At 37.1% G+C, this 15,148-nt stretch overlaps 1 protein-coding gene across 2 annotated transcripts in view; it reads left to right on the top strand.

The window, feature by feature from the left end:
* Positions 1-11,746, top strand: part of PRLR (prolactin receptor) — a 162,170-nt gene extending 150,424 nt beyond the window's left edge. For both annotated transcript variants that reach the window (XM_069002067.1, XM_069002068.1), the window contains 9 exons: positions 137-303; positions 1,115-1,256; positions 3,234-3,366; positions 4,614-4,783; positions 6,050-6,219; positions 7,151-7,295; positions 8,128-8,227; positions 9,176-9,245; positions 9,863-11,746. In XM_069002067.1, the coding sequence (XP_068858168.1) occupies positions 137-303; positions 1,115-1,256; positions 3,234-3,366; positions 4,614-4,783; positions 6,050-6,219; positions 7,151-7,295; positions 8,128-8,227; positions 9,176-9,245; positions 9,863-10,873 (2,108 nt within the window). In that variant the 3' untranslated portion in view covers positions 10,874-11,746. The remainder of the gene's footprint in view (positions 1-136; positions 304-1,114; positions 1,257-3,233; positions 3,367-4,613; positions 4,784-6,049; positions 6,220-7,150; positions 7,296-8,127; positions 8,228-9,175; positions 9,246-9,862) is intronic.
* Positions 11,747-15,148: the final 3,402 nt, after the last annotated feature.

The raw sequence follows: 15,148 nt of genomic DNA, 5'->3' as shown, positions 1-15,148 counted from the left end.
AGACTTCTTTATTATTCTTTTACAGAAGTGCTGAATTATCTGAAATTGATATGATGACATACAAAACAACAAAGGAGGTGTCTTTTCTGGGAGAAAATTAAATCATTAACAACATACTTTTCATTCATTTATACAGTTCAGCCAGATGCTCCTGTGAACCTCTCTCTAGAAACAAACACATCTGCTAACATGTCATACCTTTGGGCAAAATGGTCTCCACCCCCATTAGCTGATGCCAGCTCTAATTCACGTGAATATCACTATGAGCTACGACTAAAGCCTGAGGAAAAGGAAGAGTGGGAGGTAAGGGAAAAATATATTTCTTTTATAAATGCTCTATTCAGTGAATTTTCATCTCAATTTAATTGGTCCTATAAAAATGTTAGTTTGTGTAAGAGTAGAAAAATTAACATAACCAAATCTGATTTAAGAAAGAAAAGTACTGGAGTGGTCTGTAGAGACTGTGAAATTCAACATATTTACATAATCATCCTAATATTGTATATGACAAAACCCAGTTATTGTCATCTTCTTCAACATGATCAGTTGGAGGCAACCTGCCCCTCAGAAATTTTGTTGTGTCCTACTGACACACGCCGTTTCCATTGGCATTCCCCACCTGTTGCCATATTTCTAGGAGTCGGCTACAGTACCGTGACAGCTGTTTTCAGGACAAAATATCATTCTTAAAGTTACAGTCATGTGTCCTCAATGCTGCCTAGTTTGTTGATGCCTTAATGATGAAGAAAGCTATGCATTTTGAAATAGTTCTGAGGAGAAATTGGAAAGGTCTGAGAAAGGCACCTAAAGCCACAGAGAAGAATTTCACAGGGGGTTTTTATGCGGGCTGGACTACCTATAATGTTCCTTGCATTGTGGATCTGACAGAGTAGTAGGAAGTCTTCAGTTCAAGATATTCTTGAGCATCAGAATCAGCAGTGATTTTTTTCTGCTAAATCACTACTTTTGCTTCTTTGTGATCCGTATTGTATCAATACCCAACTTAAATTCCTGACTTTCAGAATTCAGTAACTAACTCATGCCTATTTGTTTTTGGTTTGTTTGTTAAAATGGTCCAATTCTTTATTATTTCCCAGTCCATTTTCTTTTCCAGACAGTATCTGTAGGAATGCAAACACACTATGAGGTGACCAGCCTGCAGGCTGGGGAAAAGTACGTTGTTCAGGTGCGTTGCATGTTAGACCTTGGAGAATGGAGTGAATGGAGCTTGGAAAGAAGCATTCAGATCCCCAAAGGTTAGTGGATGATTGCTGCTCTGTAAACTGCTTTTAAATTGTAGCAGGTTCAATGCTGTGAAGGTGCCTAAATGCCAGTCCTGAAAACCTGGCCTCTCACACCGATACTTTGTGGTGCTCAGTGCTTTTTACCATACTTTCTGTGTACTTGCTTTGTTAGTCTTGTTGATCTGCTCAGGATCCTCTGCTGAAACTGGCTATAACAAATAAGGTGGGATTTACTAAGAATATCAGATTTTCTGATACAGGCATGCCTAAATAATTTATTGTCCCTGTCCCTTTATTTAAAAATCATGTTGATTTTATCTGTAGCTATAAATATCAGGTAATATTTTTTGTATGAGGGCCTGGACTGAAAGCACAGATGTATCTAACAGAGCATGGCACTTACAGATACTATCAAATGGAAGTCACTATCTGTGTTTTCTTGGACTTGAGTAGACACACTAAATATGTATGATATCATGTCTTGTTTCCAGACACTTTAGCCAAGTTGTCTCAAATCTCCTTCTTCTGCTACTAGTTGTATTATTCATTATTTGATGTGGAGATTGCTGAAGTGCTGAAAAAATAGAAAAGAAAAATTAAATGTCCCATTTTCAGATCTGCCTTAGGCACTTAGGAATTTGGAAAATCAATGTCTCTGCTCTACATAGTAGAAAATACATATTATTGATGTAATATATTTTTGCCACAAATACATAACTGCTAAAGTTTCAATCACTTCAGAGTTTTGACTAGCATCATCCTATTCAAAATTTAAGCATTTTTCTCCACCCAACTCTTAAGAGCTGTACTTGAAACTATAAAAACTTTCTCAGGAGCAATCATGCAAGTACCCTGAGTACTGAACATAATAACACTACAGTGAAATATGAGAGCTGCTTCTTTGTACATTTGGAGTACTTCAGAAGAAAATTGCTGGCAAGAACACAGACAAATAGACAAACATTTACATTCTTCATTTTTTGTACCTGAAAGCAAAGCAAATGACAGCATACCTTTCAAACAATCAGAATCATCTCAAAACACACCTTCTGAAGAAAAAAAAAATTGTTTGTATATGTAGTGGTTTAAGCCCAGATGGCAACAAACCATCACACAGCTGCTCACTTATATGTGACCATGGTGGAATGAGGGGAAGAATCAAAGGTAAGATCCAAGGGATAAGAACAGTTTAATAATTGAAACTAAGTAAAATATGATCATAATAATAATAATAGTAGTAGATAATGATGATGATGATGATGATAATAAAAAGAAAAAAAAATTATGGACAATACAATTGCTCACCCACTGCTGATCAGTGCCAGACCCCATTTCTGAATCCTGATGGGTGGTGGTTCCAGGCAACTCCCAAATTTGTATACTGGAAATGACGTTCTATGGTGTGGAGTATCCCTTTGGTCAGGTCAGCTGTCCTCGCTGTATTCATTCTCAGCCTGTTTTTTCTGTTTTGTACCTCTTCACTGGCAGCGCAGGAGACACAAAAAGGCCCTTAGTTTAGGATAAACATGACTTAGCGACAAAATATCCCTGTATTATGAAAATTACTCTCATACTGTATCCAAACCACAGCACTATACCATCTACTGGGAAGAAATTAACCCTATCCCAGCTGAAACCAGGACAGCATAGAAAATAGATTGGATAGTAGAGCATATTTTAAATCATTTTATAGAGCCTGCCATGACAGTATTTCAACATTCCTTATGAGATTTTGGGGCTGAAGAAAGCTACAGGCAGAAAACTAAAACAGTTCTTCAATGCGGCTGCAGCGAGAGAGTTCTGAATCCAGGTGGAAGTAGCAAGTTGTTGCCCTAACCAGCGAACAGGGCCTCCTTTCCTGTGCTATTATGAAGCAAAACTTCTTCTTTATTCGTATTTCCCTGTTCTCTGCTTGATATTATTTTACGAATTCAAGATGGACCTAATGGATTAAACTTACTAATTAGTTTATTTCTTTATCTCTTACAGAACGGTTACCTCCTGAAAAGCCTACAATAATAAAGTGTCGTTCTCCTGAAAAAGAAACATTTACTTGTTGGTGGAAACCTGCTTCAGATGGAGGGCTCTCTACTAACCACACTTTGCTTTACAGCAAAGAGGGGTAATAAGCTCTTTGTAGTTATTTAGTGTTTTGTTTGAAGGACCTGAAAAATCAATCCTCATTGGTTTCTTATTTAGGGAGACACCATTTTCTGTAGTCCATGCTTTTGTCCAGTGGCATATTCTGCCATCACAATAAAGCAGCAACATATTAAGATTGAAACCTCAAATCTTGATCTCTTTATAATGTCAGGTGAATTATTGTGAATTCTGTCTTGGAAGTTGCCTTTGCTCAGCAGCTGCTCGTTAGTAAGCAATACAAATGCACAGTCCTATAACTCTTCAACCCTGCAGTCTTAGAAATAAAACTTTCCAAAATGACCAGATACTAAAACTTTTATCTTCCAATAAGGTTTATTTTGCACTAGTATTCATAGGCCATGAATGCCTCCTGGTTTCTGTAGTAATCTTTCTTTGGAACTCAGATCAAGTGCTAAACATTAATTTTAAAGAAGGAGTCAATATATTTTTTTAGGTCCTGTGAAACTTTTTTGGTCCTTTTTGGTTCACCTAGTACTGCTCAATCTTGCAATAACCTAACTAGATGCTAAACTCTGTAACTGTCAGCTGAGAGCCCACTTTTAGTGGAAAAAAGACAGATACTGCTCCAGCCAGGTATGGCAGAGTAAGAGGTCCGCATCCACAGCTGTCTCTTTTGTTACTGTGCATCTAAGAGGAGCATGGAAACAAATACTACATACTCAGCTTTCTCTCCTACCCCTCCTCTGCCTTTGGGAAGCTTGAGTATGGATGTGAAGGAGAGGTACAAAGTAGAGGTTTCTTTGATGAACAAGAGGTGAGAGATCAAATACATTGTGAAAGCGTATTAGTGTAATATGCAGAGCTCCTGTAAGTGTGGTATGGATGCTGGAAATAGATAATTTTTAATAGATGGGTTAGAAGGCTTCAGCAATCACTTCTACTCAGTCTCTGGAACATGTAAGGGCTCTGGGCTATGCAGTGCACAGTGGCTTTCAGAGATGTAAGGGCTGTGCTCTACTAGCCCACAGCTGCATCTACAACAGCCTAAATTCTTCAGGCTTCATGGTGTTTACTTCATGGGGAAAATGTTTAGTATAGTCTCTGGAAGTGTCCAATGACTCTTTAGTCTGGAAGCAGTTTTCTAATTTTCTTCACATTTCCAGGTGTGAAAAGTCAGATCCCAGCCTAAATAATGCTGAAGTACTAGGAACCAAAATCAGGTGTTCCAGTCTGTGTAACCTAATCACTGGGATTCTTTCATTTCAGAGAAGAAAAAGTTTATGAATGTCCAGATTACAAAACTGCAGGCCCCAATTCATGCTACTTCGATAAAAAGCACACCTCTTTCTGGACCATATACAATATTACTGTGAGGGCAACTAATGAAATGGGAAGTAATGTCTCTGATCCTCATTATGTGGATGTGACTTACATAGGTAAGAGCTAAAAAGTAGTTTCTGTGGAACCAAATATTTCAGAGTCATAGGTTTTAACACAAGAATTCTAATTCCAGCTCTCCTCCTATATTGTATTATATCCAAGTTAAAAACTTGTACAAATAAGGTATTCCTTCTTGTAATATTAAACCAATATTCAACCCTTTACCATCTTCTTTTCAGAAGAAGCCAAAAATGCTAAAAGCTTTAAAATCATGTTCAAGATAACCATTTATTGGTTTTCCATATTTCTTATAGTCAAACCCTGAGAAACATCATCCAGCTAAAATCTTTTTTCCACTGTACAAGCAACTGAAATCAATTTGATCTTTTAATTAATAATACTTAAATATGATTACCTAAAAGTAGTTTCCAGACCAAAGAGAAGCTGCATTAGTGCTTTTTATAGCAGTGTACTGATAATCTCTTTATCAGACCTTTTCTACAGAGTGACTGTGGACAAGTAATTAGGGTTTTATCTAAGGGAACGGAACATTATCTGTGATAACAATTTTGTTGTCAAGGATCTGACTGCCAGGAGTCTGGCAACTGGAAAAGGGCTGCTGAAGAAATGGCTTTATATTATACATCCATGCCATGACCTGATGAATCTTTGATCAGACAGTGGTAAAATGCATGCACAATATGCAGAAGCTCTATCTTTGAACTGAGGAAGATGCAAGCCTGACTGTAGCAGAAACCTGTGTTCCATTTTGGTTTCTTTTTGATATATAGACAGAGCTTAATTATTGCTGTTTTGGTTTACTTTTAAATATCCTTACATATGAGTGTAAGGATCATGCTGTTGTGTTTTCTGAATATGAAAGATGGAGGGAGCAGTTTTCATTAGCTACATCTATGTTTTCAGTGTTCTTCAATGTTCCTAAGTATTTATGCCAAGCTTTGATAAGATTATAGTAGAACACAACTTTCAAAACACAATATTAAAGATGTTAACTTTGAAATATAGTTGTGGGGAAAAGTAACAATAAATGGTAATGTAAGAAAAAATATTTTTGATTATAAATGATTAAGGCAAATCTCAACATGAGTTCAATATATTTACTACTATTCAGGGTTTTTAAAAAATTCATAAATCCATACTTATTTTATCTGAAAACTCTGGTTTCTATATTCCTGCATCAGTTCTAAATTATGAGACACAATGGAGATGGCAACCCTTCCCTCACATAATTTTATATTTCTTCCTAAGATGCAAGGAAAAAATCACTTAGATTCTTATTGACAGTTCCTTTATTTCAACAGTACAGCCAGATCCTCCTGTGAATATAACCCTGGAATTAAAAAAGTCAATAAAGAGAAAACCGTATCTGGTCCTGACATGGTCTCCACCCCCGCTAGCTGATGTCAGGTCTGGGTGGCTTACCCTTGAATATGAATTGCGACTGAAGCCTGAAGAAGGAGAGGAATGGGAGGTAAGGATGTTGCAAGTTTTGCTAGATAGAATTTTCTGACCAGCTAGATTTGGCCAGCCAAGTCCCATGCCTGAATGTAATGAAGCAGACACACTAAATAGTTCATCATTTTTCAAAAGTGCTTGTGTGACCTATGATTTCCTGCTGAGAACACTGGTATCTCAGATACTGTTGTACAATAGCAGGTGATAAAGTACTTGTTTTTAATTATGGTCATTATTTATTAATCATATTGGCATTGTAGTTTAAGTTGTTCATTCTCACTTAGGTTTATTTTGTGATAATTTGTTCTTAACCCCAAGCACTTCTTGGATAACCGATAGCTCAGTGACATTACATAAAATAATTTAAATTTATATAAATAACCATTAGGTGGTAATTGTAGTGGTCACACAACAGTAATAATTTTCTATAGCCAGGATCTACAACTCAAACAACTGAGAGGCAAATTAAAGACTCCAGCTATTGGTATTTGACTCCATCCCCTTCTTGTCTGCAATACTTCCAAACCAGCCTTGTGTTTCCTCCTTCCTTCCTCCTCCCATGGCACTTCACAGCCCTCTGACTATTGCAAGATCTACTTTTTATTACCCTGTGCATTTCCACCACTCCACATTCCCTCCTTCTACCCGTGTTTTCTTTCTCCATCTCTGTTTCTTGCCTCTTCCTCTTCCTGAACCATTGCAGTTCCCACCATCACCACAGCTCGTCCCCTATTTGCCATATGCTCATTATGTGTTTTACAGCAGTTTAATTTGCACTATAAACCAGAGCCAGATCTCATTCCCACCTGCTAGAAAACTATAAAAATAAAATAAATTACTATTATTCCATGCCTGCTTAACAATTATTAGGAAAAGCTATCCAGACTCATTCTATATTCCCATCTTGATTACCAAAACCTTAGATGTGACTTTTATTTAATTTCCAGACTATTTTTGTTGGACAGCAAACACAATGTAAAATGTTTAGTTTAAATCCTGGAAAGAGGTACATTGTACAGATTCACTGCAAACCAGACCACCATGGATTGTGGAGTGAGTGGAGCCCAGAAATGTATATTGAGATCCCTACTGGTGAGTGGCCAGGCATCCCTTCAGTAATTGTTATTACCTGCAAATTCATGCTATATTTTCGTTTGTTAGCTGTTTGTGGCACCCATGCAGATCCCTTAGTTTCCCTAGGACAGACAAGAACATCATTGCCAAGGCAACCAAATCCTTATCATCCCCACACCATACTCAGTTAACTTCCCCCTTCACTACTTTTCGATAAGAGCTAAGAAGGTGAATAACTACTTTGCTTATTTAAAGCGTGTTCTTTCTGTCTATTGCCTCATTTGTTCTCTTTACAGTAGTTTTCAATTAAAAGAACCCTGGCAGCTGCATTAAAACTGTGACACAGACAACAAAGTGTGACTGCCTTCAGACAATAACAGCTCTTCATTACGCTTTATCTGGAATTAATATGAAATAAGCACTTCAGTATAAAAAGTGTTACATTACAATAAAAATCCTTAAAAATATCTAAGCCTAGATCACTTTACCCAGCATTTAATTAATTGTATGGTATGTATTTAATAATGAAATGGCTACAGTTTTGGTACAACTGGATTTGAACCCAATCTGTATAATTGGCTGCAACAAAATTTTCCTCTTCATGCATTTTTGTATGATTTTTCCAAGACAGTTTATTTCCTGTGCAGTACCATTAGTAAAAATTATATTCATTATTCGATATTACAGGGATTGTTGAGATCCATCTGTGCTGGGGAAGGTCTCTAGGTTCAATACCAAATTTGGCAATTTAGGCCAATTTTAAAAATAGAAGTAATTTGCAACTCTTTTTTGCATGCTGACTATGCATATTCTAGATGCATATCCTTAAATAATTCTGTTTGTTTCTTAGATTTTAGAGTAAAAGATATGGTTGTGTGGATCATCGTTGGTGTCCTGTCATCTCTTATATGTTTAATCATGAGCTGGATAATGATTTTGAAAGGGTACAGGTAAGTCACCATTTCACAATTACATGACATCCAAAATCACAGAAAACTTTTCAAAAATAGACTTCTAATATTTGATTCAATTTCCTACACCATTTGTCTTATCTTATGGACTTTTAGTTATAGGTTTTTGACTTAATTTGCAACTGATAAAACAGTATTTCTGCTCCTTAGGGAAACCAGGCTAAATTCTCAATTTAGTGTTTATTAGATATGACTAATCTTGGTTAGTCATGTAATATTCAGCAAACATTACTTGGAGTATCCCTGTTCCTGTAGAAGACATGTCTTTGGGTTTTATCATAATTTCCTAAAGTAAACAAGGTTATATTCTGAGATTGTCTTTCTGCCAACCTCTCTGTTAATTTCCCAGATGACTTCTTACAATGCTGACTACTTTCAATCAGATGTGAAAGAGAGAAGTGTTGCAAAGATTATTGCTTTTGTAGAAGTCTTGCAAAAGATACTGGCTGATTAGGAGAAAGAGATAGAAACTGTGGTTGGAAAAGCCACGTCCTTCACCATGAGTCCTGTTTACCAGTAGTCAGCTGACATTCAAGGGTGCACAGGCAGACCCACTAACCCTCCTGAACTGTGCCCCACTTCACTATTTCTTGGCCAGTGATGAATTTACAGTGGTATTAGAGAACTGGAGGTTAAGGAACAAATGACAATTAAAAGGACATTAGTAATTTTACTTTTCCAGTTGAATAACTTTTATACTGCTAGTGTTTTTTATAAGTAGATCTGAGGGGACCTTATGAGCTGTAACTGGATTTGTGAATTACACAGCTTGAGAGGCAGACAGGTGACAGATGTCCAACTGGGATGCATAAGATATGGGAGAAATGTTTAAAATCTCGGTCACGTTCTGAAGAAATGGGAGAAGAGATAGTGAGGATATGGTCTGTATTTACACCTGGTGTGTTTGTTCTGGGTTTTTTTCTTTAGAATGATGGCCTTTATCCTGCCACCAGTACCAGGACCAAAGATAAAAGGCATAGACACACATCTGCTGGAGGTGAGTACCACAGCTAACAACACTTTTCCAGCTTTTCCAGCTTATGTACGAGCAAACACAATTACCATGCTAAAGTGTAAAACTGCTTCAATTAATCAACATTGAAAATAAGCAACACTTTCAGGTAAACATGTGGAGGGTATGTGTGAGTAAGAGTTTTTCCTGGAACTTGTAGCAAGAGGGTGTTTAAGAACACAGTTTATGACTGCCCTGTTTCCTGGGACACAAGGAAATGCCTCTGTGAACTTCCTCGTAGCTCTTATGAAGGATGCTCTCCACAGTCTCTTGCCATGCTGAAGAGGCAGGGCACGTCTGCACTGTCGTTCTCCCCCATTTCCTTCTTGTTAAACTCAGGAGACCCATACCTGCAAAGAGCTCCCTGCTCCTCCCACATTAGAAACATGAATTTTGGGGTTGTGTCTCCCCTCTGACGAAACTCAGGAATTTCTCTTCCCTTCTTTCAATATTTTCTGCAGCAGTAGAAATCAGATTTGGATATAGCAGTATAACTATCGAAGTGTTTTTATATAAAATATAAAGATTGTTCACAATTGTTCTAATCAGATAAACCTTAAGGTTGTCAGTGAAAAATCATATCCTCTTCATTATACCTTCAGACAGGAAAATCTGAAGAATTGCTGAGTGCTCTTGGTTGCCATGGTTTCCCTCCAACATCAGACTGCGAGGAACTGCTGATAGAATATCTGGAGGTAGAGGACAGTGAGGATCAGCAACTCATGCCAAATCATGACACTCCCGGTAAAAATACAAAAATTATACTCAAGGAAACAGACAGTGACTCAGGCCGAGGGAGCTGCGATAGCCCTTCTCTCCTCCCTGTGAAGTGCAGGGAATCCCGCGGCCTTCCATCTACTCTTCAAACACAGGTTGTAAGAGCCAAACAAAGGAAAGGAGGAAAGGGGAGCTGGGAAGCTCAGTCTACGGCCGCAGAACAGGAAACACTCCCTTGTAACAGTGAGAGTACAAAGTCATGCACGTGGCTGGCAGCTCAGTTACCCAGTAATCAGCCTGCTATTTTTGCCTACCACAGCACTGTGGAGGCATTCAAGATAACACTGAATACCACAAATGTGAACACTGCACCTATTTTGGTGGAAAATGAAGAAAATCATCAGTCACTATATCCAATTGCTGAAACTGTCTATGATGATGTGGAAAAGATAAGCGAGATGGAGAATTCCAAAACTGACCAAACCACAGTGCAGGTCAGACAAAACCAACATAATGACAAGTCACCTTTCCTGAATCCTAAACTAATGGACTATGTAGAAGTTCATAAAGTCAGAAAAGATAAGGAACCAACACTATTACTGAAACATAAAGAAAATAGTGGAAAGACCAAAAAATGCACTGTTCCAGGAACCAACAAAGAATATACCAAGGTCTCAACTGTTGTGGACCATCACATTTTGGTATTATTGCCAGATCAGCGCACCCAGAACACACCTGTATCTCAAGAACCTGTAGCAGAAACATCTCAGAACCCTCAGCAAAGTCAAGCTGAGAAAAATACAAGCTACAGCACGACAACTCCAAGTGACTCCAGAAGAGACACCAGTGGATCAGACTACATGGACCCATCTTCCTTTATGCCCTCCTTTAAATAACATTTTAGTGCGGCACATACTTAGTAGTTACACACAGTAAAACAAAATCACATAACAGACAGTTCTTTAAAAAAGCCTGGTCTCCAAAAACCTAGCCTCCTATGTGCATTGTACAGGTAATAAAATAATCTGTGGGATGAGGGAATAGTCATGGGAGTAAGCCCTGGATCATTAGCACACATTTGTGACACAGTGAAATGAGGAAATGGATCTTGTCCATCATGAAAAATACATTGTAAAATAATTATTCAGCTCTGCAAAACTTCTGTTGGTTGATTAAGCCTGAGGAAATACTGCAGATTCAACAAAAATGAAAATTGTTATGGGTCAGTCAGCAAACCATAGTGATTTGAGCAGTTCCTACATTAGATAAATCACTGCACAACAGTATTCTTACCTACAATGCATTTTCTTCTGAATGCATTCTGACACCCAATTAAGTTTCCTTTATCTTTTTTCTCAATCCTTGAGAAAAAAGGAGCTCTTGTATATGACAAATCATGTATAAAAGAGAATATATTCTACAAAAAAAGTAAAGTTTGTTACAGTAAAATAACAAATTCTTCAAAATATATTTTTGCTTTGTTTCAATGTGACAGAAGAATGCATCCCATTCATATCCTAGTCCAGACAAACCAAAATGAAAAAAAAGCAGGATGATATTTGATATACTGCCTTACTGTATATAATATACAATTCTACTTTAATATAAGCCCATATATTTAACAATCTATTTTTAAAGGCTATTTTTCTATTACCAAATAAAGGAGCAAAATAAAATATTTTTTAATTTCCCAATGCTATTTAGCTGTCTAGGAACTTTTCTCTTTCCTTCTGCTGAGACAGTGACAAGTAAAGCTATAATTTCTATACAAAGCATAAAATTAAACTTTATATTAATTAAGAATATGAAGATATTTTAAAACTATATTTCGAATATATTATAGATATATTACTATTTGAATTGTAAATTATTTGTTTCACAGGTTTTTTATTACCTGTAATTATATAATTAAAATAGAATTTAGGTTTTGAGAGCCGAGCATCTTTCCCTTTGAATTTATACTCTGATGCCAATTGCAAATGAAATGGGGTTCTCCTGTATCCTGCACTTTTCTCTGAGCCTGGAAGGAGAGTTTGAAGTCAGATTTTTCATAACAAATTTATGAACATCAGTTTTGGAACCCAGCCTCCAAGGTCTGATTCAGAGCCCCACTGAAAAAGCAGTGGGAATGAGGAGACGAGTCCATGTACTTGGGCTGGCCGTGTGTCCCCGGAAGAGCAGTGGGAACAGTAAGGATCCATTACATCCCACGTAACTGAAGACAGAATCAAAATGATACTGTAGTGGCTGCAAAGTTACCGTGGTCCTTCCTTCTTGAAACAAAAGTTTAATTTACTCCAGAAAAGTGTGATTATGTGATGACTGATTAAGAGTGGGCCCAGTATTTAGCCAGCATCACTAGCTTCAGGGGAAACTGGAAACTTAAGGTGAGGGAATGGTCCTGTACCTGTGAAGGAAAGTGTATTTGATAGATGGGCTTGTTTTTGTTAGTCTCCTTCCTGAACAGCTTTACTTTTCTCCATATTTTTATGATTTTATGCACTGAGCCAGCCTTCCTGTGGTATCAGGTATCTGCTGCAGAGCCAGACAGAAGAGAATTTCAGATTTTGAAGGTCCTGGAAGGCCACATTTGGCAAATCAGATTCTCACCCTTTACCTTCAAAGCCATGGAACTGCTCAAGCACAGATTAGTAGAGCTGCCTAGCCTTTCCACAGGCAGGACTCTAGAATTTAACTAACTATCTGTGTGTCTATAAATATACACAGTAGTGTAGACTGTAACATTAGGGTGGCATCAGGTTTAGAGCCCATGTCCTCCGTACAGGCAACTGCCCACCTTCAGAGGCTGATCAGAGCAGTCTTCTCTGAAGGTGTGGGAAGGTATCTCAGTTTCTTAATTCAGCCACTTATTCAACACATGATGACATGAAGGGGCTACCCCAGATATCAGCTGAACATAAAACTCTGTTAAGTTATATTTAACAGAACAATTTTACCATATAGACACTGTTTGTAGTCTAGCTTACAAATTTCTAGAGATGCTAGAAGTACTGAAAAGAAACTATTGTGGTATCAGGAAACATGTGTGTGTGGAAGTGTGTGAGCTGATAACATACTGTGTCTGACAGTGTTTTTATTTACCCTTCAGTTTTCTGACAGAATATGACAGAGCTAATATGATCAGACACATTCTCTTTCTTTACACAGATAGCTCTAGCTGTGTTGTTTCCTACATCTCATTATATGCACGAGGATATGCTGCTACAGGCCTTCTGGGATGTATCTCGTGGTGCACAGAAGTTGTAGTATCTTATCAAGCCTTCAGCCTAAAGATGCTCCTTACAGAGTAGATTTTTTAGGTTAGAACACAGGTGACTAGCCAGATGTACCACAGCAACAGGCTGTTCCTGTCCTATCTTTTTACCTGAGGTTACTTTTTACCTGAAGCAAGCAGAGACAACATTTAGCAGATTTTAAGTGTATGATTCATCCTGCCTAACTGTAGGCATGTGTGCCTCCAATAATCCACAGAGAAACAGAGTCAAGGGTTTCTCTGCTTTGTCATAAATGAGTACTGAAACTGCAAAACAGTTGTAGCCTAAATTACATTGTGTGGTGTTGAGCATCTCCCACCTTTGCTGATGAATGTCTCAATATGCCAAATCATCATGGCTCTCTGTGAAAAGTCAGCCACAGTGGAAAAGGGGCGTTTGCTGGCTGCTTTGAAGTTTTGGGGGATTTGATAGCTAAATGTAATTTGAAAATATTGCCATAAATATATTTAATTCTTGAAGCTGGACAAATATGCCGATACATTAATTTCCCCTGAGATTTGCTTATATTCTCCAAAACACCTTGTTACTCCCAGTGCCAGAGCTTCAGAAAGCGACCTTAAACATCTGAAAGTACACTAAAAAAGTAAAAAGTCAGGTTTCTGTAAAATCAAAATAATCTTCAGCTAAGTGTTTGGTCCTTTGAATGTTCAAATACTTAATTCTTTCTGTTTGCAATAGTATTTTTGCTTGCAGGTCTTTAAGCTTTTCATTAGGAAGTACATGAGTTTTTGCAGCAGTTCTACACAGTCAATCTGTGCAAAATTATGACACACTGTGGGGAAAAACAGGCTCTTGACACCTCCTTTGATATCCAGAGGGATGAAGTATATAACAGAATTTACCCCAGATACAGGGATCAGCCCTCTAGCTCTTTCACCATTAGTCGAATTTCTCACTTGGAATAATTATTTCAAGAATGTGAATGATGTTTTCAATGTCAAAGTTATCCATGTGTCATTTATAGTGTGAACTACTTTGTAAAAGCATAGAAGTCCTAAAAGGTAGCATAAAGACTCTTCTACATAATTAATTTTATGAAATTCCTAAAATTGAACATATATACTTTATTTAATTACCTTTCCTTCCAACTCAGACTAATTTTATTAACATTTTTTCTTCAGCATTGGCAAATATGATTCATTATCATAATTTTTTTATTAGATTTTTTTAGTAGAGATGTATTTGATGTACAATTTTGGTATTTCTCTGTAATATTTCAGACTTTAGAAGAAATACAAGCTAATGAACAGTCACACGTGCTCACAAAGCTCAATATCACATATGATGAGGACTTAAAATTTGGTCTTGATGATACTATGTAACTATAAAGATAATTTAGTAAATATTCAGTGAATTAACCTCATATGATATTAGTAAGAGGATATATGTGTTTATGGAATAATCTGTAAAACAAATATGTAATGATGATTTATGTCAAACCAGTGAACTCTGTAGTCTATCTGTCTGTGTGTCTATGTTTAAATGGCTGAAAAATAGACAGCTGCTTTAAATGTCATTCAAGTATTCAAAGTGTAGTGGCAGCAGGTACCCAAAATGAATAAGCAGATTTTTTTTGTGCTCTCTGAAGCATTGTATATGTGGGGTTTACATCATGAAGCCTGTAAGTGTATTTCATGATTTCATGGTAACTGTAAATGATCTGAAGGTGTTGCACAAGGAAATTGAAGTCATGTAGGCCAATTGATAGACATCAGACATCCTCTACAAAGCCATAAGGACAAATAAAGTAAAAAAAGTGTCACAAGATCAGGCATCACATTCTCAAATAATTGCTACCTCAGATTTTTTTTTCTCCCTTTAAAAGGCAGGCAAAAGCATTTTGCTTTATGTGTAAATTTGTACCTCGTTCTATCA

This window comes from Aphelocoma coerulescens (assembly GCF_041296385.1).
Source record: "Aphelocoma coerulescens isolate FSJ_1873_10779 chromosome Z unlocalized genomic scaffold, UR_Acoe_1.0 ChrZ, whole genome shotgun sequence".
NCBI lineage: Eukaryota > Metazoa > Chordata > Aves > Passeriformes > Corvidae > Aphelocoma > Aphelocoma coerulescens.
The sequence above is the reverse complement of the archived record's forward strand: the minus strand, read 5'-3'. Positions and strand labels throughout refer to the sequence as shown.